At 46.1% G+C, this 22,074-nt stretch overlaps 1 protein-coding gene across 1 annotated transcript in view; it reads left to right on the top strand.

The window, feature by feature from the left end:
- Window positions 1–688: 688 nt before the first annotated feature.
- ELMO3 (engulfment and cell motility 3) overlaps window positions 689–22,074 on the top strand; it is a 64,939-nt gene continuing 43,553 nt past the window's right edge. The window contains exons 1-6 of the mRNA XM_082270705.1: window positions 689–756; window positions 1,003–1,053; window positions 4,234–4,403; window positions 13,941–14,037; window positions 15,301–15,452; window positions 20,082–20,160. Of these exons, the coding sequence (XP_082126831.1) occupies window positions 1,009–1,053; window positions 4,234–4,403; window positions 13,941–14,037; window positions 15,301–15,452; window positions 20,082–20,160 (543 nt within the window). The 5' untranslated portion in view covers window positions 689–756; window positions 1,003–1,008. The remainder of the gene's footprint in view (window positions 757–1,002; window positions 1,054–4,233; window positions 4,404–13,940; window positions 14,038–15,300; window positions 15,453–20,081; window positions 20,161–22,074) is intronic.

Below are 22,074 nucleotides of genomic sequence, written 5' to 3'. Positions count from 1 at the left end.
TGTCCCAGTTCTTGTGAATCAAGAAGACTACGTCTGTCAATGAGCGACAGAGAAAATCGGATTTTTGTAAGATCTTACCGTAAAATCCTTTTCTCTTAGCTCATTGACAGACGTAGTACCCGCCCCTCTATCATTGAGTTGGGTTGGGTTAAATTCTCTGTTGCTGCTTTGTGACAGAACTGATTCCTTGTAGCAGAGAGAGGGAGGATATACCCTCTGGGACTGCCCCTAAGGTGGAGCCAGAACATTTTTTCTTTCTGCCTAGTCCTACTCCTGCGGAGACAACATAACCCAGTTCTTGTGAATCAAGAAGACTACGTCTGTCAATGAGCTAAGAGAAAAGGATTTTACGGTAAGATCTTACAAAAATCCGATTATTCCAGATAAGGTCACATCAGAAAAATACTGTAACTATATTTTTCTGATGTGATCTTATCTGGAATAAAGTTTTTTGGACTGCTTTTGCAAGATCCTTGGTGTGCTGGCGAATATGTATCTACTTGTAACTGATCCAGTTGCCAACTGGTGATCGCTTCAGCACTCAGTATACAAGTGCCTACAAACCAGGAAGGTGTGCGATAGGAATATGAACTATATTCCATAAGTGATATTTCTCTTTTAACTAGAGTGGAGTGATTTTATGGTATGTAGAAAGTCTTATGGACTCTCTGTATTGTCTTCAGGTGGAATATCAGTAATTCCGAGCAATATGCCCTGCAGTATGTGGATGGACATCAGGCATATATCACCGAGCTGGTGAGTACTTCTGATTGGGGGTGATCTTTGAAGAGAAGACTATTTAGAAATTGTTTTGTAGATTTGATCTCAGCTTTTCCTAGTCACATGGGAAAATTTGGTACACGAAGAGCCTTATGTTCTTTATACTGAGCTCTGACTGTCCATCTTTAGAAATCACACAATGACACATAATGAAACTGATCGGATAGACACACTGCAGTGTTTTAGCTTGATCAAATTTTTTTTTTATTTTTTCTTTTCTAGAACAGAATGGAAATAAAGAATGGCAGCATCCTGAAACTGACCACATCCCCGGTGAGTTCCTCAGTTGCCTTATGGGGTTAGCGTTAAGCGTACCTTGACCCTCACCCTAACTTCAACCCTAACCCCCTAACCTTAAGTCAGGAAATGTAAGCCATAAGGGAGTCAGGTGTTTCCTTAAGGGCTAAACTATACAGGTACCAGTGGCCCAGATGTGTACTGTATCGGGGACATATGTGGCATGCAGGGGTGGACTGACAACTCATGGGGCCCCCGGGCAATCAGAGATCATGGGGCCCCCTGTGTCCACACTCAAGCCACACAAAGCCCCACCTACAAATTGCAGCTCAGCCACATAGAGTGGGCATTTAAATATTTACCACAGCATAGTCTGCATGGAAGTTCCTGGCTTCTTTCTGTAGTGTGTAGCCTCTCATGGGGCCCCCTACTGACCCTGGGCCCTCGGGCAGTGTCCTAATCCCCGAATGGTCAGTCCGCCCCTGGTGGCATGATGTGGCCAACTTTGATGGGTGGCTTTAGGTCAATCATTGCAGATCGTTGGTGACTGGTGAAGGTTTTGTGTGGCAGGCCGCCAAAGAAATCTCTCCCAAAGCAAAATACCTAAGTGAGAAGACTCAGATGGGAGCGGCTGTTCTTTTTCCAGGGTCACATGCTTTCCAGGGTAGTGAAGCTGAGCGCACTCAGTGTAATTAAAAGACCTGGGTGCCATAAAACCAGTGTGCTGATTGAGTATTGGAGAAGGGCAGCAAGTCTTCTAACTCACGTATTTTGTTTGTTGAGATTATTCTCTCAACACTCTGGCCGCTCCTAGTAGACGTCTTGTGACGAAACCGGTAGGGCGGAGTCAGCGACGTCTAACGTCATTTCCGGCACCCGGAGCCAGAGCCGTGGAACGCGGAAGCTTCCCGGCCATACAACACTGATCGCGGACAGCCTCGAATTTCCCTGTGAGTCTCTACATTTTTTCTATCATGTTGTTTGGATATGGTACCTAGGGGTCTCCTTTCTTCTTTCTGAGGAACACACAGACCCACAAGGAAGTCAGGGTGGACAGCGGAACCCATACACGGTACCCTCCTGCAACTGATATCAGGTCGTATAGCAGGGTGCGACACCTAGCGGTCACGCAGGTTGTTGCAACCCGAAATCATCACATTGACTCAATTATCTTATTCATCTCACACTTATTAATTTCAGTTATACGTTTATTATTGTTTGCTCACAGCAGCATTTACCTATTTTCTCTTCACTGAGCACCATCACCTCTGCTTCATAGTGAGGATAGCTATATGCTTCACCTGGTTTTTTAAATAAAATTCACTAATTTACTTCAGCCTTGTGTTTCTCTTTTCTTTGCACTAGTACTTATGCACTTTATCACCAATAATTAAAGATACAAGGCATATATATAATCTATTTTTACTGATTTCTGTAATTTTTATATAGCTTTTAAAAGATTGCACTTTAAAATTTATTTATTCATTTATTCACGGCACACATTAAAGCGGAGTTCCACCCAAAAGTGGAACTTCCGCTTTAGGGAGTCCTGACCCCCCGACATGCCACATTTGGCATGTCATTTTTTGGGGGGGGGAGCGGGTACCTAGTTTTGACAGGTACCCGCTCCCACTTCCGCTCGGAGCGCCGCGGCGCCCTGAGCGGAAGTTCTCCTCTCCCCCTCCCTCCCTGCAATCTTCTGGGACACGTCAGAGGTCCCAGAAGATTGCCGGCCAATCACGGCGCGCAGCGCGACTCGCGCATGCGCAGTGGGTACCCGGCTGTGAAGCCGCAAACTGTAACAGCCGGGTGCCCACAGCAGTGATGCCGGCGCCGAGGGAGAGGATCGAGGCTTCCGGCGGCCGCATCGCTGGACCGTTGGACAGGTGAGTAAATGGCTGGAACTCCGCTTTAAGTGGTATCACTACTCACGTTAAGCAAATACAATATTTCTATCTCTTTGTAATACGGTAGCGCCGTTCACAACCCCACTTGCACTATTACATTTCCAACCCAACTTGTTGGGTTTGGTTGTTGGCAACTTACACCGTCTGTTTCTGCATTCACATCATAAATCCATAGCGCTGGTCACCTTTGTTTCAATTAACTCTGGCTCACAATCTAAATTTTCTTTGGATTTAACGAGTCAACCACTTGACCCTTTTCCAGATCAAGTAGTAGAGTTTTTTGTTTTTGTTTAGTAGGACTGTACAATGGTAGACGTGAACTCTAAAACTTGGCCCGATCCATAAACACTGGAGCCATGCCCAGAACAGCTGATAACCTTGGCTAGGACAATAAGTACTGTACAATAATGGTACAGTATTGTCCCATACAATGAAACTCCAAGAAAGTCTTTTGTAGCTGATCCTTAGAGGAACTGGGCTAGAAGACATTAAATCTAATTGTCAATATTTACTTAGGCTTCGTTCACATACTGGCATCTTGGATCGCAGGCAGATTCTGCCTGTGATCCCGAATCATTGCAAATTGCGAGACGCCCGTGCGATTCCCGTTACTTGCAATAGCACCCCAAATGCTTTTTTGTCATGATTTTGCCACGATCGTGGTCAGATGAATTGCATTAAAATCGCACAAACAGAATCGAGGGACGCCTGCCACCCATTAGTAAAAATATCTCATGGTAGCCTAAAATAAAACAGTTCCAACAGATAATGGTAGACAGGCCCTGCATACAGATATTCACAGGTTATTAAAATATGGACAAAGTCATTATTTGAGCCCAATTAGCCTGTATTCAGCAACTCGGTACACAGAAAGGAATTCTCCCGAAGTGGACATTCACCCGAATTGAGAAATCCAAGTGTAATAGGTCAAAAGAGAGTGCCAAATGAAACATCACTAAGAGTCCGAAGTCATTATTGACCAACTGGTTACAACAAGGTCTAAAGAAAACCAATGCATTTCAGGGGCCACAAAATCCCCCTTCATGAACCATAACCCTAGCCCTGATGAAGGTGGATTGTGTGGCACCTGAAATGTGTTGGATGCCTTTTGGCCTGCTTGTTATAACTGTTTGGACAATAAAGACTTTGGACTCCCAACGATTTTTCATTTGGCACTTTCTTTGACCTATTACACTAAAATAAAATAGATGTCCTTGCTGTGACAAAAATATTTGACGGTTCCTGTGAAATGGCCTGCTGTAGTCCGGAAGTCTTTTTATTGTTCATTTTTTCCCCTTTGAATATAAAGGACAAGGAGGCCAGCAGTCTGTGTAATGGTGTTCAGAGTCAGAATCAAGATGTGAGATCAGAGTCTTTGAAGAAATTGGCTGCTTTGTCCGCTGATGTTACATTTGCCCAGGAATTCATCAGCCGTGATGGACTCCGTATTCTGGCCAGGACGGTGGAAGAGCAAAAAGAGTAAGGGTCAATAAAAAAATGCTCCATTGCCATTATACCTTATCAGTGCATTTTTCATGTTTTTTGCTGTCCTTGGTGCCTTCACTTCTTTTTGGGCCTGTGGTGGAAAGTAGAAAATCAAAAAATATTGAGAGGATGTTACTACACTAGAGATTATTCCTCATGAAAAAGGGTAGGATTGGTTGTAGGTCAATAAAATGTTCGTAATGGTTGATTAATATAGGAAATGGATGTCATGAGGGAAATTTTGGATTTCTCATAACTCTGTGTACTGACTCTCTGCACCACACTCCCTAGTATGTGATCAGTTTGATTGTTGACTTTCTGAGTCAACAGGCAATTGACCTAGATAGATAGTGAGACAGTGAACCCAATTTCTGAATATCTTTCTCCAAATCTCTAACCAGTTAAAATGTTATGGCTATGGTGACTACCTATCAAAGCAGTAAGGTCCCTTTGATGTTAATGGGGAAAAGGGAACAGCCATTTTATTTATGATTATCAAACATGGATTTATGATTAAGCAGATATATTGGATGTATATATTCTGAGAAGTCATATTGTATAACAGCTGTTGTATTCAAAAGCCATTTACAGCTCCAGCTGTTAAGATTGCTATCTCGACCTTTGAAGATTTGTTCAATTTACGAACTTGGAAGTTACACGTCTTTGTGAACAACTATTCTGCATTTCAATCAAGATGTGACTTCAAAGAAACTTTAGATAGATAGGTGCCACCCTCTTCAGAATGTATAAATTGTAATACAAGTCCTTAGGAAGTTAGAGCAATGTTTATTAAGCCAACAGAATGTATGTAACTGAATTGCTCTCCAAACATGTTTACCTACATGTTTGTCTAATAAATATAATTTCTCTTACGTCCTCTGACAGTCGCCGCCCACTCATACAGTCTTCACCAATGGGCACTGACCTCTTATCCACAGGAGCAAGCTAGGCATAAGACCTGTCATACAAAGCAATTTACATAGACACACCTGTAGGGGGCTGTCCCTTTGGTCCAATACCCCCCTGCTATCATCCTTCCCAACCCAGTTTGTCTTCTGCCTAGTTAGGAGTAAGATAGGCTTCCCTGTGCTGGGGCTATATGTCTCAGCCTTTTTTTCTGTTTTATTACTTTTATTTGCTGCAAAAGTGTTTTCTTTGCACTACTAGCTTTTTATTTGTCTGTGCTTAGTTAGTCGGATCTTCGGAAGACTACAGCGTTGCTGAGCTGGGAATCGGACTGGTCGTCCTGGTACTCCAGGACAGAGGATCTTATGGAATCCCAGGCCGCCATCAAGCGTTTCCCGGGCTATGAGTGCGCCCTGGCCTAGCAAACGACCTGCCCCTGTCCTCAGGGGCATCAGCCTGGGAGGTGGCTCCCCTTGTGTGTTTTGATCGTGCAACGCATCCTATTTTGGCTGCCTGCCCCCCCGGCGTCTGGGGTGGGGGGTTCCCGCGATATTGAGGCGCCCACGACATATGGAGCGGTAAGTAACTTCTGTGTGGGGCCTCTGTTTGGTGATGACAGTCTGCTGATGTCTGTGCTCTCCCCTCATGTCTGTGTCCGGGGCTCGCATCCCTACCGGTCCCTGCGGGGACCTCTTGGCGCATGTATCGCTGTGGGGGTCCCTATCCTTGTCCACTTGTCAGTGTGTTTGGGGGTGCAGACATGGCGGTGCGGACCGCTGCGGTGCAAAAAACCGCGGGTCCGCCATTTTGGGTGTGGGCAGCTACTCTGGCCTCACTGTGGGCACTTTATGCAGCTCTCTATGTAGTGTTTTTTGGCGCCTTCGGGGGCCATCTTGTGTATGGCAAGGTGTTCTTCTTTGCACATGTTCAGCAGCCATTTTCCCAGAGCCTCCCATTCAGATGCATTGGCAACCATTTTCCCTTAGACAGCTTCCTGTTCAGATGACATCACTTCCCTTCCTGTATGCAGAGATCGTTTCCAGCAGCGTGGTAACACTTCTGGGGGTTCTTTTTGCTGGTTTTGGGGAATATTCTTCTGTTTTCAGTGCTTTTTCCCATCTCAGGGGGGTACCTTAGTGTGATCCTTATTGCAGTGCACTGCGGTGGGTCGCTGCGATCGCTTCTTAAAGGGCCAGCGACAGTGATATTCTCATGGAGTCCCAGGACTGCAAATTCCCCCCAGCCTTGGCGAGTGATTCAGGTACTCCTGAATCTTCACCTTCCCTTGCTGCTGCACTTGCGACTTTAGCGTCCAAGGTGGATTTGTTGATGTCAGAGCGGGATTCTAGGAAACGAGCTAGGGCTTCATTGTCCTCTGATTCTGAGTCTGATATGGTTGCCCTGGACAGTTTACCCCCTGAGGGGTCTCAGTCCTTGCATTCTGATATGGAGGGGGAGGAGGAGGATGATCCTTCTCCTGAAGCGGCAAAAGAACGCGCTGCTGTGTCTGCGCTTATTGCTTCTGTTAAAGAGACACTACGTTTAGAGGATGAGCCCAACCCACCGGGTAAGCAGTCTTCCTTTGGAACTCGCAGAACCCGAAAAGCGGCACAGGTGTTTCCTTGTCCCGCTGAGTTTCACGAAACGGTGAACGAACAATGGCGTAATTTAAAGTGCCCTTTTGTGGTACCAAAACGGTTTCAGTTTCGTTACCCTTTCGCGTCTCCTACGGATTCACGATGGAATGTGTCCCCTAAAGTGGATCACACGGTGTCCAGGTTAAACAAGGCCACTCTCATGCCCTCTGAGGATTCTCCGGTGTTCCGGGACCCTACGGATAGGCGGGTGGATTCTCTTACACGCCACGCGTATATATCCTTACTGAAGCCCATCTTCGCCTCTGTTATGGTCTCTCAGGCTGTGGCTGATTGGGCCCAGGTGCTCAAACGCACTCTGGAGGCGGATTCCGCACCTCCAGCCACTGTGGCAATGATGGAGCAGATGCATCTGACGGTTTTGTACCTGTGTGACGCGGCCTTGGATGAGGCTCCTCTAGCAGCACGGCTGTCTGGCGTCACGGTGCTGCTCCGTCGTTTAATGTGGCTGAAGAGCTGGTCGGCTGACCAGTCTTCCAGGAAGACGTTGTCTGACATCCCTTATGTGGGGAATCATCTTTTTGGGGAATCCCTGGACGAGTTGGTTAAGGGGGTCACTGGGGGTAAGAGCACTCTGCTGCCCCAGAATCCCAAGGGTAAATCCTTCCGCGGTAAGCGGGGGCCTTCCTTTAAACCACATGAGGGGTCCTTTCGTGCCTTTAAGGCACTGGACAAGGGGAAACCCTTTAAAGGCCAGGGTGGTCAGAGGAAGCCTTGGGCGGGCAAGCAAAAATCCAACCACGCCAGCCCAGCGGGTCCTTCCGCCTCTACCTGAAGGGACGCCCTCACCCGTTACAGGGGTGGGGGGACGTCTGCGCGGTTTCCTAGAACCTTGGCTGCTCCAGGTTCTGGACAGGTGGGTTCAGGAAATCATTCGATCGGGATACAAGATCGAATTCCTTTCGCGGCCAGCGGACAGATTCTTTCCCTCAAATCTTAATTTGACCCCAGATCGGTTGCACGATCTTCTTCGGGTGGTTCAGGATCTCCTCGCCCAAGGGGTGGTCGTCCCAGTGCCTCATTGGGACAGGTTTCGGGGTTTTTATTCGAATCTGTTCACTGTGCCCAGGAAGGAGGGCAAGGTACGTCCAATTCTGGACTTGAAAGCTCTGAACCGCTTCCTGCGGGTTCAGAAGTTCTGCATGGAATCCCTCCGTTCGGTGGTGGCCTCCTTAAGTCCGGGAGATTTCCTGGCTTCCATCGACCTCAAGAATGCGTACTTACACATCCCCATATTCGAGGGTCATCAGAGGTACCTCCAATTCGCTATCGCGGAGGAATACTATGAGTTTGTGGCGTTACCTTTTGGTCTCGCTTCAGCTCCAAGGGTATTTACCAAAGTGCTGGCTCCTGTTCTGGCCCTTTTATGGGCACAGGGGATTGCGATTTTGGGATATCTGGACGATCTCCTGTTAAGATCGAGCCCCAGTCCGAGTCTGTTACGCGATCTGTTGACTACCGTTCAGACGCTCCAGGAGTTTGGGTGGACCATCAACGTTCAGAAGTCGACCTTGTCCCCTTCTGTTCGTCTCCCTTACCTGGGAATGGTCCTGGACTCTGCCCAAGCAAAGGTTTTTCTGCCAGGGGACAAGCTCCGGACTCTGCAGGATGAGGTCAGGTCCCTCAGGGACAAGGATTCCTCGTCACTCCGGGCCTGCATGCGGTCCCTGGGGTTGATGGTGTCAGCCTTCGAGGCAATTCCATTTGCACAGTTCCACACGCAATCTCTTCAAGCGGAGATCCTGGCCAGATGGGACAGGCATCCTCAGTCCTTGGAAAGGAGGATATCTCTGAGTCACCACGTCAGGGAGAGTCTTCTCTGGTGGCTCCAGTCCCCGGCTCTGACAGAAGGCAAATCCTTCCGCCCATTGTTGTGGACGGTGATCACCACGGATGCCAGCCTGTCGGGCTGGGGTGGTGTTCTGGGCATTCTGTCTGCCCAGGGCACTTGGTCAAAGGAGGAATCCTCCCTACCGATCAACATATTGGAACTGCGAGCGATCAGACTGTGCTTGCTCCGTTGGTCGGATCAACTTTGGGGTCGCCCTGTGCGGGTTCAGACAGACAACGCCGCTGTGGTGGCTTACATCAATCACCAAGGGGGCACCAGGAGTGCCCGGGCTGCCCGGGAGGTGACCAACATAATGTCTTGGGCCGAGACGCACGTACTGGCGATTTCGGCAGTTCACATTCCAGGTGTGGAGAATTGGCAGGCCGACTATCTGGGTCGCCAGACCCTGGACCAGAGAGAATGGTCCCTACACCCGGAGGTGTTTCAGATGCTGTGTGCGAGATGGGGAACCCCTAGATGTGGATCTGTTCGCATCTCGGCTAAACAACAAGGTGGGAAAGTTCGTAGCAAGAATGCGCGATCATCTGGCAGACGCCTCGGATGCGCTGGTGGTGCCTTGGCATCAGTATCGTCTGATATATGCCTTTCCCCCGATTCAGTTGTTGTCCAGGTTCCTTCGCAGGTTGGTCTCGAAACCGAAGTTGGTGATTCTGGTGGCCCCGGACTGGCCGCGCCGGTCTTGGTACGCGGACATCATACAACTGGTCGTCGAGCCTCCATGGCGGCTCCCGTTACAAGGCGATCTATTGTCTCAGGGGCCGATCTTCCACCCTGCTTTACAGTTGCTGGCTTTAACGGCATGGCTGTTGAAAGCCAGGTCCTGAGAAACAGGGGTCTCTCATCGGAGGTCATTCCTACCCTGCTCAAGGCTAGGAAGGCCTCATCCGGTAAGATCTATTACCGTACCTGGAAGGCTTATTTTGCCTGGTGTGAATCCAGGGGCATCCCTCCTCGCTCCTTCTCGGTGACAAGGGTGTTGGCCTTCCTGCAAACTGGTGTGGACCAGCGCCTTGCGTTGACCACGATTAAGGGCCAGTTATCTGCACTGGCTGTCCTTTTCCATCGCCCCTTGGCGTCTAACTCTTTGATACGCATGTTTATTCAAGGTGTGCGTCATTTGGCCCCTCCTCGGAGGGCGCCTTTACCTCCTTGGGACTTGAACTTGGTTCTGTCCGTTTTGCAATGTCCTCCCTTTGAGGGAAATTTCTTTGCCTCTGCTGTCACAAAAGGTTGCCTTTCTGGTGGCGATCACTTCTGCCCGCAGAGTGTCGGAGTTGGCGGCCCTGTCTTGCCGCTCCCCTTACCTGGTGGTTCATAGGGATAAGGTGGTCTTGCGACCTAACCAATCTTTCCTTCCTAAGGTGGTTTCTGATTTTCACCTTAATGAGGATATTGTTTTGCCTTCGCTGTGTGCGAATCCTAAGCATCCTAAGGAGTTTCCCTTCCATTCCTTGGATGTTGTCCGGGCGATCAGGGTTTACCTGTCGTCCACTGAATCCTTTAGGAAGTCGCATTCTCTTTTTGTCCTTCCTGAGGGACCTCGGAAGGGTACGGCTGTGTCTGTGGCAACCATTTCCAGATGGATCAGACAGATGATTGTGCAGGCCTATTCGATTAAGGAATGGGTTCCGCCCTTCCTTGTCAAGGCGCACTCTACCAGGGCGGTGAGCGTGTCATGGGCCTTCCGGCATCAGGCTTCGGTGGTCCAGGTGTGCAAGGCTGCGACTTGGTCGTCCGTGCACACCTTCTCCAAATTTTACAAACTTGATGTTCTGGTATCAGCAGATGCCTCCTTTGGCCGCAAAGTTCTGTGTGCGACAGTACCTTGAGGGGGCCCTGGCTTTGCCGGTTCCTGCCTGTTGGGGTTGTTTTCCCCTTGTTTATTTGCTTTCCTGGGTTGTTGCTCCAGTTGAGCTTTTTGTTACCCAGAGGGTTTACCTTTCTGTTCAGATAAGGTTCCTTTCTCTGACCTGGGTTGCTGCGTTGCCTTTGTGACGGTTGCGCTTCCAACCCCTCGTCGTATCTACACTGCTTTGGGACATCCCATTGGTGAAGACTGTATGAGTGGGCGGCGATTGTCAGAGGATTGAACTGAATTTTTGTAAAATCTTACCGTAAAATTCCTTTCTCTGAGTCCTCTGACAGTCGCCGCCCCCGCCCCTCTTTTGGGGTTTTATTGACTCTAACTGCTTGCTACCAAATTGAGTTGGGAAGGCTGATAGCAGGGGGGTATTGGACCAAAGGGACAGCCCCCTACAGGTGTGTCTATGTAAATTGCTTTGTTTTGACAGGTCTTATGCCTAGCTTTCTCCTGTGGATAAGAGGTCAGTGCCCATTGGTGAAGACTGTATGAGTGGGCGGCGACTGTCAAAGGACTCAGAGAAAGGAACTTTACTTTAAGATTTTACAAAAATTCTGTTTTTCAATCTGGCTTCAACAGTCAAAATGTTACTGAAACCCATGAGTTTTGGGGTTACCCTTACAATGTTAAACCAAGACACTCTTGGATACGGTGGACATTCTGGTTATTCAATGGAGGTAGTACAATATTGTGTATAATAGGAGCTCAACATGTTTCCCTCCAACTGCTTAAGAACTACAAGTCCCATCATGACTCTGCCTTTGGGATTCATGCTTGTAACTCTCAGCCTTGCAGTGCCCCATGGGACTTGTAGTTCCACAACAGCTGGAGGGCCACAGGTTGAGTATCCATATCTGTACATGTTTCTGATGTTGGCCCTCCTGCCATAAGTGCTCATGAAAAACAAAATGAGGATAGCAGCAATTATTCCAGTAGTGTCTTACTGGGCCAGCCTATCTTCTGACATTCTGCTTAGGCTGCTTGCCTACCAAGAACTCCTCTCACGGGGTCCTGTTCTCACATTTAACAGTATAGGTGTTGAAGCTCATTTACTAAAGAAAAGGGGCTTTTCTTAAAAAGTCATCAAATTGCAGGCCAAAAACCTTCCACCTGGAAAGCATATCTTCATATGTGGTCTATGCAATTCAAGTAGAATGAGGATGAGTTTCCTTGAAAGAATTGCATCTTTTAAATCCCACTGGTTTGAAACTTTAGTGTGCATGTTTTTACAAGATATTGTCAACGTAGATTCCCATTACAAAACTCTCGTCCTTTGGGAATCAGAATGTTGTCCTGTTGGTGCTACAAGGAAAAAAATAGTGTGTCCTTTTAGGAGGTTCTCTGCTTGTACCTTTCTCCCGTTGAACCCTTTTCTAGCATTTGGTTTAAGATCGTTATCCGGTTCATTAATTTTCCATGTTGCCAGATGTTATCTGAATACATAGTTTTGTAGAAATAGTTTTTACCCATTTATATTGGTTCACGTTCCTTTGAGCTTTTCTTTTCAATGAGTATTTTGTGTTGACTTTAAGGTTTTTACCTCCTTGCCAAGGTGTGACAGTGAAAGTTGCAATTCAGTTGTACTTGCTGTAAAATCATTCCTGAGCTTGCTGGGAACATAGACTTCACCCTGGGGTTAACGACTCCAACCTGAGAACAAAGAGAATGTCCTGGGAACATTGATTGCTTATTCCGCAGGCTTCCTACGCACCCAGTTTTGTGTAAAATTTACCAGAAACCCCAATAGTTTCCCTCTGGGAACATAGAACTCTACCCCCTGGTTGTTAAGTTTTGCCAGTAATGATGGCAGTCATATGTTTTATGCTTTCATTCCTATTTGTGATCCTTCATACCACTCTATTATATACAGATGACATTTGGATTAGAGAAAAGAGAAGAGCCCTCAAAGGAGCGGCTGCTTTCGATGGTCACGCAATGAACTCTTCAGGAATTTGATATCAGGGTAGATACAAAGGATTCCTTGTTGTTGGTGTTTGCTGTGGGGATCTTCAGACCTAATGATACAAATGTTATACACACAGGCAGTGCTGTATTTTGGCCTAGGCAAACAAGGCCCAGGCCTAGGGCAGCACTTTGCAGGGGGGCAGCAAAAAAGCCACCCTCCTCCACCTGAGACTGTATTGGCCACTGGTTGCTAGAGCCACCTCTCTCACCCCCCTCTCTCTCTCTCTCTCACTCACCCCCTCTCACCCACCCTCCTCTATCTCCACCCTCCCTCTCTCTCTTTCACCCCTCCTCTCTCTCTCCCTCTCTCTCTCCCTCTCTCTCATCCCCCTCTCTCTCTCATCCCCCTCTCTCTCTCATCCCCCTCTCTCTCTCATCCCCCTCTCTCTCTCACCCCCCTCTCTCTCTCATCCCCCTCTCTCTCTCATCCCCCTCTCTCTTATCCCTCTCTCTCTCTCTCATCCCCCTTTCATCCCCCTTTCTCTCTTATCCCCCCTCTCTCTCTCTCTCTCTCATCCCCCTTTCTCATCCCCTCTCTCTCTATCCCCCCTCCCTCTCTCTCTTCTCTCTCTCATCCCCTTCTCTCATCCTCCCTCTCTCTCTCATTCCCCCCCCCTCTCTCTCTCTCTCTCCCCCCCACTCTCCCCCTCTCTCTATCCCTCCTCCCTCTCTCTCTCTCTCTCTCTCTCCCCCCACTCTCCCCCCCTCTCTCTCTCTCTCCCCACTCTCCCCCCCTCTCTCTCTACCCCCCCTCCCTCTCTCTCTTCTCTCTCTCATCCCCCTCTCTCATCCTCCCTCTCTCTCTCATTCCCCCCTCTCTCTCCCCCACTCTCCCCCCTCTCTCTCGCTCTCCCCCCCACTCTCCCCCCTCTCTCTCTCTCACCCCCCCTCTCTCTCCCTCACCCCCTCTCTCCCTCATCCACCCCCCTCTCTCTCCCCCCTCTCATGAGATCTCAGGGATTCATGCTGGGACTTGTACTCCTTCAATTTAGGAGGGAGTCACATCTGTTAAAAAAGGAGTGGGGCAAAGTTACATAGAAGGGGAGGGCACCCAATTTTAGTCTTGCCTAGGGCAGCACAAAACCAAAATACACCACTGCACGCAGGGCTCCCTGGGCACCCAGTTTTATGGTTTACAGAGAAAAAGAAATTATATTTTAAAAGCAGCTTAACTGGCTATATGCGTTTTTAAAATACTGAAAGCTGGTCAGAAAATTGCAATGTACAATATAAAGAAATATAATACAAGTGAAATGTCTCCTGGCTACAACTTCATCTTCTTCTCTTCACAGGGGGGAGGTGATGTGCCACACACTGAGAGCCATCGCCGAGCTGATGGAACACGGAGTTGTATCTTGGGAGACGTTCAGCACAAGTTTCATTCACAAGGTGTGCACAAACAACTGGGAATTATTTAAATATGAGGAACTGCATTTACATACCATATTTTGCCCTTTGCAGCCAGCATATGATAAGAGCCATTCTGGTGCTCTATGGTTCAGATGTATTTTACTGCTGTACTGTGAACAGCCCTGAGGGGTCATAGGGTACACACAGCTGAATGACTCAGAGGAGAGGCTGCCTCTCAATCTCTTCTCCTTCTGTACTAGTAGGTACTGTTGGATTTATTGCTAGACTCTCTTAGCTCTCTTATTAAAAATGCTGGCAAACATTGCATACACACTGAAATATCAACAATTCTGTATTAAATAGTTATTAAAAAATAGGATTTTTTATACAAATAATAGGAATGATGACAAAATATCATTTTATAAACATTAAAATATACAATTTACCAGAAACTACAATAGTTTCCCTGTAAAAGAAAAAAAAAGCTCACCATTCAAGCAGTAGTATGCAAACATATAGAAATAATTGCCCCCCCCCCTCTCTCCAGGTACATGTATTAAAACCTTTATGTATACGATAAACCATAAACCATATTCCCATATACCATACCTAAATTTAGGGTCACATGATTCCTCTGTTCTGCCCAAGGCTACCACTTAGGCTTCGGCTCACAAGCTCTTCCATCTAATGTTAGCTTTAAGATCCTACAGGAGGCTCTTTGAGCTGCAGGCCTGCTTAGTTTTCTGTTGTTTGTTTTCTTGGTTCTGTTAGTGCTTGCTTGCTGTGCTCCTCAGTTGGACTTATTTTGGATGTTGTGGAATTGTGCTAACTGTAAAATCTTCTTGGAGTCTATTGAAGGACACAGATCTCACCACTCTGTGTTTATGATCATGCCCTTGGTACCGCTTTGCTACAGAACTGAAGCAGGCTGGTAGTTTGAGGCTGTATCCTGGGCTGGCCTACAGTTTACTATTGTCCAATCCTGCTGTAGAGGGCAGTGTAACCCAAAGGTTAAAGACTTCCTGTGTTCCTCAATGGAGTCCAAGAAAATGGAAAATTGTATCAAATATTGTATCAAATACCATCAAAACCATTCAGATTCAGATTTTAATGGCCAGTCTAATGCGGACTAATGGGAGTAAAAGTACCTTCAGTTCTGAAAACGCATAAAATCTATTTGATATGAGCCATTTACCTGGAGACGCATATAACCTACATGACATTTATTAGCGGTACACTACACTCTATACATACCAGAATTCAGATTTTGCTCTCCGCTGACGTTTGGTTCTTTGTGTCCAGGTGGTGACATTTGTGAATATGAATCTGATGCTGGTAGAGATCACACAGCTGGCGCTGGTCATCCTGGAGAATGTGGTGCAGAGTAACGCCAAGCTTGGAGGAATGGTCAAACAAGAAGTTCCTTTGGACCGACTTCTTACTTTACTGCAGCTGTAAGTCAGACTGAAAGTGACCGTTATATGAAGAGCTGCCCTAGGCTGGCTTTAGGAATGATTACTCTTCATAGTAGCTTGAGGATAGGATTGAGTGTTGCTGTAACGGGAGGCCTGCTAAAGGCAGAAGAAAAAACGTGCCAGCTTTAGTTGTAGACCTAGGTGTCAAGCTGAGCATCATATTAGGTTAAAGTGGTATTAAACCCAAAGGCAAACATTTATTATATTGCAGCTTAGACATTTATAGGTGTGATGGCTGCATTAGTTTTCTTTTTTAGGCTTTCTTATTTTCATCTGGTGATCCAGCCAGGAAGTCTGTTCTTTTTCAACAGAACAAGCTCTCCTTCACATGTATCAGTTATGAGTGTTGGGACAAACCATTTAACACTGACAGGGGTGCTTACAATGATCAGCTTTGATTTATTAATGTAAAATCTGTATTCTAAAAGGAAAAAAGGTTTTTCTGTAACTGCTTGTGTAACTAAAGTGTTATCTGGATTTTGGCTTCAATATGCTAGTGTATCCAAATCTGCTTGTCCATCTAATACTTCCCTTCCCTCGAGACTGACACTGCTCCTGTCTAAAGGTGTCCCTGTGTTCCTTCATCCAGAGTGGAGGCAGTATAAAATAGGAGGTGTGTTACTGGTTAAATCATCAGGTGAAACAGAGGGGAAAAAGCCTACAAACGAAAACAAATACAGTCACCACATACAGTGCCTTGCGAAAGTAATCGACCCCCTTGAACTTTGCGACCTTTTGCCACATTTCAGGCTTCAAACATAAAGATATAAAACTGTAATTTTTTTTTGAAGAATCAACAAGTGGGACACAATCATGAAGTGGAATAAAATTTATTGGATATTTCAAACTTTGTTAACAAATAAAAAACTGAAAAATTGGGCGTGCAAAATTATTCAGCCCCTTTACTTTCAGTGCAGCAAACTCTCTCCAGAAGTTCAGTGAGGATCTGAATAATCCAATGTTGACCTAAATGACTAATGATGATAAATAGAATCCAGCTGTGTGTAATCAAGTCTTCGTATAAATGCACCTGCACTGTGATAGTCTCAGAGGTCCGTTTAAAGCGCAGAGCGCATCATGAAGAACAAGGAACACACCAGGCAGGTCCGAGATACTGTCGTGGAGAAGTTTAAAGCCGGATTTGGATACAAAAAGATTTCCCAAGCTTTAAACATCCCAAGGAGCACTGTGCAAGCGATAATATTGAAATGGAAGGAGTATCAGACCACTGCAAATCTACAAAGACCTGGCCGTCCCTCTAAACTTTCAGCTCATACAAGGAGAAGACTGATCAGAGATGCAGCCAAGAGGCCCATGATCACTCTGGATGAACTGCAGAGATCTACAGCTGAGGTGGGAGACTCTGTCCATAGGACAACAATCAGTCGTATACTGCACAAATCTGGCCTTTATGGAAGAGTGGCAAGAAGAAAGACATTTCTTAAAGATATCCATAAAAAGTGTTGTTTAAAGTTTCCCACAAGCCACCTGGGAGACACACCAAACATGTGGAAGAAGGTGCTCTGGTCAGATGAAACCAAAATCAAACTTTTTGGCAACAATGCAAAACGTTATGTTTGGCGTAAAAGCAACACAGCTCATCACCCTGAACACACCATCCCCACTGTCAAACATGGTGGTGGCAGCATCATGGTTTGGGCCTGCTTTTCTTCAGCAGGGACAGGGAAGATGGTTAAAATTGATGGGAAGATGGATGGAGCCAAATACAGGACCATTCTGGAAGAAAGCCTGATGGAGTCTGCATAAGACGTGAGACTGGGACGGAGATTTGTCTTCCAGCAAGACAATGATCCAAAACATAAAGCAAAATCTACAATGGAATGGTTCACAAATAAACATATCCAGGTGTTAGAATGGCCAAGTCAAAGTCCAGACCTGAATCCAATCGAGAATCTGTGGAAAGAACTGAAAACTGCTGTTCACAAACGCTCTCCATCCAACCTCACTGAGCTCAAGCTGTTTTGCAAGGAGGAATGGGCAAAAATTTCAGTCTCTCAATGTGCAAAACTGATAGAGACATACCCCAAGCGACTTACAGCTGTAATCGCAGCAAAAGGTGGCGCTACAAAGTATTAACTTAAGGGGGCTGAATAATTTTGCACGCCCAATTTTTCAGTTATTTATTTGTTTAAAAAGTTTGAAATATCCAATAAATTTCGTTCCACTTCATGATTGTGTCCCACTTGTTGATTCTTCACAAAAAATTACAGTTTTACATCTTTATGTTTGAAGCCTGAAATGTGGCAAAAGTTCGCAAATTTCAAGGGGGCTGATTATTTTCGCAAGGCACTGTATAATGCTTGGTAAGCTGCAATATAAGAAATTTTTGGTTTTGGGTTTAATACCGCAACCAGAGAGAAAAAAAAAGCCTAAAACAAATGCAGTCACCACACCTAACAATTGGTAAGCTGCAATGCATTACATTTTTGGTTTATTTCTTTAAGTATTGGGGTACATAAATTGGGTGTTTGGTGTCCATCTATAGGTTAAGTAGTGGGTATAGAGGTTAGGTAGTCAGAGTTGCGGTCGATAGTATCAGGGTATAGAGGTTAATCTAGGTATCAGGGTATTTCAGTCTATAGGTGAAGTATTAGAGTATATGGGTTAGGTGGTCAATGTTGCCATGTGTAGGTTAAGTATTTAGGTATAGAGGCTAGATGGTCATTGTTGCTGTGTTTAGGTTAGGTATTTAGGTATAAAGGCTAGGTGGTTGTTTTTGCTGTGCATAGGTAAAGTATTGCTTTATAGAGGCTAGGTGGTCAGTGTTGCCATGTGTAGGTTAGGTATTTAGGTATAGAGGCTAGGTGGTCAGTGTTGCCATGTGTAGGTTAAGTATTTAGGTATAGAGGCTAGTGGGTGATTGTTGCTGTGTTTAGGTTAGGTATTTAGGTATAGAGGCTAGGTGGATGTTTTGCTGTGCATAGGTTAAGTATTGCTTTATAGAGGTTGGGTGGTCAGTGTTGTGATGTATAGGTCAAGTATTGAAGTATAAAGAATAGCTGGTTGGTGGCTGACTTTAGGTTAAGTTTTGAGGTATAGAGGTAAGGTGGTTGGTGTTGCGATGTATAGGTTAAGTATTGGGGCATAGACGTTTTGTGGTTGGTGTTTCGGTGTATAGGTTATTTTGTGGGATATAGCAGTTATGTGTTGCTGTTTCAGTGTATAGGTTAAGTACTAGGACAGGGGTCTTCAAACTATGGCCCTCCAGTTGTTCAGGAACTACAATTCCCATCATGCCGAGTCATGTCTGTGAATGTCAGAGTTTTACAATGCCTCATGGGATGTGTAATTCCGCAAAACAGCTGGAGGGCCGTAGTTTGAGGATACCTGTACAAGAGTATAGAGGTTAGGTGGTCGGTGTTAAGGTTAAGTATTGGGGTATAGTGTATAGGTTAAATATTGGGGTATAGAAGATATGGGTTGGTATTTCAGTGTATAAGTTAAAGGAGAAGTGTGGGAATTCAAGATAATAAACATTTAAACATACCTCAATGGCTGCAGCATCGCTGTGATGCTGCAGCTGTCTCACTTCAGCTCTAAGACTGAGAACTGAGCGATCACATGACCACAGAACTAAATGCACTCCTGTGACCAAGAAGAGAAGTATGGCCAAAAAAGCTTTAGCCATACTTATCTTGTAAGTGTGGTGTACAGGTTCCTAATTGGGATATAGAGGTAAGGTGGTCAGTGTTACAGGCTATAGGTTAAGTATTGGGGCATAGAAGTTATGTGGTTATGTGGGTGGTGTTATGGTGTATAACTTAAGTATTTTGTAATAGAGGTAAGGTGGTCTGTGTTGTGGTGTATAGATTAAGATTTGTGGTATAGAGGTTAGAAAGTCAGTGTTGTGGTGTATAGCAGTGGTCCTCAACTCCAGTCCTCAGGGCCCACTAACAGGCCAGATTTTAAGTATTACCTTGGGGAGATGAAGACTAGAGTACTGAAATCACTGAGCAGCAAATTATATCACCTGGGATGTATTTTAGTTATCTTGCAAACCTGGCCTGTTAGTGGGTCCTGAGGACCAGGGTTGAGGACCACTGGTGTATAGGGTAATTATTTTGGTATAGAAGGTATGTGGTGTTGGTTAGTATTGTGGTGTAAAGGTAAGTACTGGGATATAAAGGTTCGGTGGTCGGTTTTGCAGGCTATAGGTTAAGTTTCAGGATAAAGAAGTAAAGTGGTTAATGCTGTGGTGTATAGGTTATGTATTGAGGTATGGAGGTTAGGCGGTCAGTGTTGTGGTGTATAGGTTAAGTATTAAGGTGTAGAAGTAATGGATTGACTTTGCATTGTATAGGATAAGTATTGGGTATAAAGGTTAGGTGGTCGGTGTTAAGAAGAATAAGTTAGGTATTGGGGTATAGAGGAAAGGTGGTCGGTGTTGTGGTGTATAGGTTAAGTATTGGGGTATAGAGCAAATGAAAGCGAATCAAATATTCTCCAATAACTTGTTTATTCTTCTCCCAGAGAACTCAATGACTATGAGCTTCCACCTTCAGCCTGTAGTATGTTGTTGTTACTGTTCAGTTTGGATATATTTATGATGTTGTTTAAGCTAGATCCCTAAATGTTTATCTCTTGCAGGCCTAATCAGCCTCTGCAAATTAAGGTGATGGCTCTGCTTGTGGCTCTACTCCAGAAAGCTGGGAATAGGGAGCGAGCGGTAAGAGCACCCATGGGCAATTGCTGAATATCAGGGAATAGAGAATGAGTGGTAAGAGAACACATGGATGATGGCCGAGTGTCTGGGAATAGACAGTGAGCAGTAAGAGAGCACATGAATGATGGCTGCGTGTCTGGGAATAGAGAATGAGCAGTAAGAGAGAACATGGATGATGGCTGAGTGTCTGGGAATAGAGAGCTGTAAGGGAGCACATGGATGATGGCTGAGAGTCTGGGAACAGGGAGCTGTAAGAGAGCACATGGATGATGGCTGAGTGTCTGGTAATAGAGAGCTGTAAGGGATCACATGGATGATGGATAGGTGTCTGGGAATAGAGAGTGAGCATTAAGAGAGCACATGGATGATGGCTGAGTGTCTGGGAATAGAGAGCTGTAAGGGAGCACGTGGATGATGGCTGAGTGTCTGGGAATAGAGAGCTGTAAGGGAGCACATGGATGATGGCTGAGTGTCTGGGAATAGAGAGCTGTAAGGGGTCACATGGATGATGGCTGAGTGTCTGGGAATAGAGAGTGAGCAGTAAGAGAGCACATGGATGATGGCTGAGTGTCTGGGAATAGAGAGCTGTAAGGGAGCACATAGATGATGGCTGTGTATCTGGGAATAGAGAGCTGTAAGGGAGCACATAGATGATGGCTGTGTGTCTGGGAATAGAGAGCTGTAAGGGAGCACATGGTTGATGGCTGAGTGTCTGGGAATAGAGAGCTGTAAGGGAGCACATGGATGATGGCTGTGTGTCTGGGAATAGAGAGCTGTAAGGGAGCACGTGGATGATGGCTGAGTGTCTGGGAATAGAGAGCTGTAAGGGAGCACGTGGATGATGGCTGAGTGTCTGGGAATAGAGAGCTGTAAGGGAGCACATGGATGGTGGCTGGGTGTCTGGGAATAGAGAGCTGTAAGGGAGCACATGGATGATGGCTGAGTGTCTTGGAATAGAGAGCTGTAAGGGAGCACGTGGATGATGGCTGAGTGTCTGGGAATAGAGAGCTGTAAGGGAGCACATGGATGATGGCTGAGTGTCTGGGAATAAAGAGTGAGCAATAAGAGAGAACATGGATGATGGCTGAGTGTCTGGGAATAGAGAGCTGTAAGAGAGAACATGGATGATGGCTGAGTGTCTGGGAATAGAGAGCTGTAAGAGAGAAAATGGATGATGGCTGAGTGTCTGGGAATAGAGAGCTGTAAGAGAGAAAATGGATGATGGCTGAGTGTCTGGGAATAGGGAGCTGTAAGGTGAGCACATGGATGATGGCTGAGTGTCTGGGAATAGAGAGCTGTAAGGGAGCACATGGATGATGGCTGAGTGTCTGGGAATAGAGAGCTGTAAGGGAGCACATGGATGATGGCGGAGTGTCTGGGAATAGAGAGCAGTAAAAGAGCACATGGATGATGGCTGAATGTCTTGTAATAGAGAGCTGTAAGAGAGCACGTGGATGATGGCTGAGCATCTGGGAAGAGAGAGTGAGCATTAAGAGAGAACATGGATGATGGCTGAGTGTCTGGAAATAGAAAGTGGTAAGAGAGCACATGGATGATGGCTAAGCATCTGGGAATAGAGAGAGAGCGATAAGAGAGCATGTGGATGATGGCTCAGTGTCTGGGAACAGAGAGCGGTAAGAGAGCACATGGATAATGGCTGAGCATTTGGAAATAGAGAGTGAGCGATAAGAGAGCACACGGATGATGGCTGAGTGTCTGGAAATAGAAAGCGGTAAGAGAGCACATGGTTGATGGCTGAGCATCGGGGAATAGAGAGAGAGCGATAAGAGAGTATGATTGTAAATAACTGGGAAGCCTGGATAAAATGTATGTGGAGCCTTCTCCTTATAGTATGTGTGTGGTAATTACAGACAGCAGGAATGGCAGCTGCTCTTCACTAGCTGCGTATTACAGGTG

Source organism: Pelophylax lessonae, assembly GCF_965119305.1.
Source record: "Pelophylax lessonae genome assembly, chromosome: 10".
Classification (NCBI taxonomy): Eukaryota; Metazoa; Chordata; class Amphibia; order Anura; family Ranidae; genus Pelophylax; species Pelophylax lessonae.
This window is presented reverse-complemented; position numbering and strand designations above follow the sequence as displayed.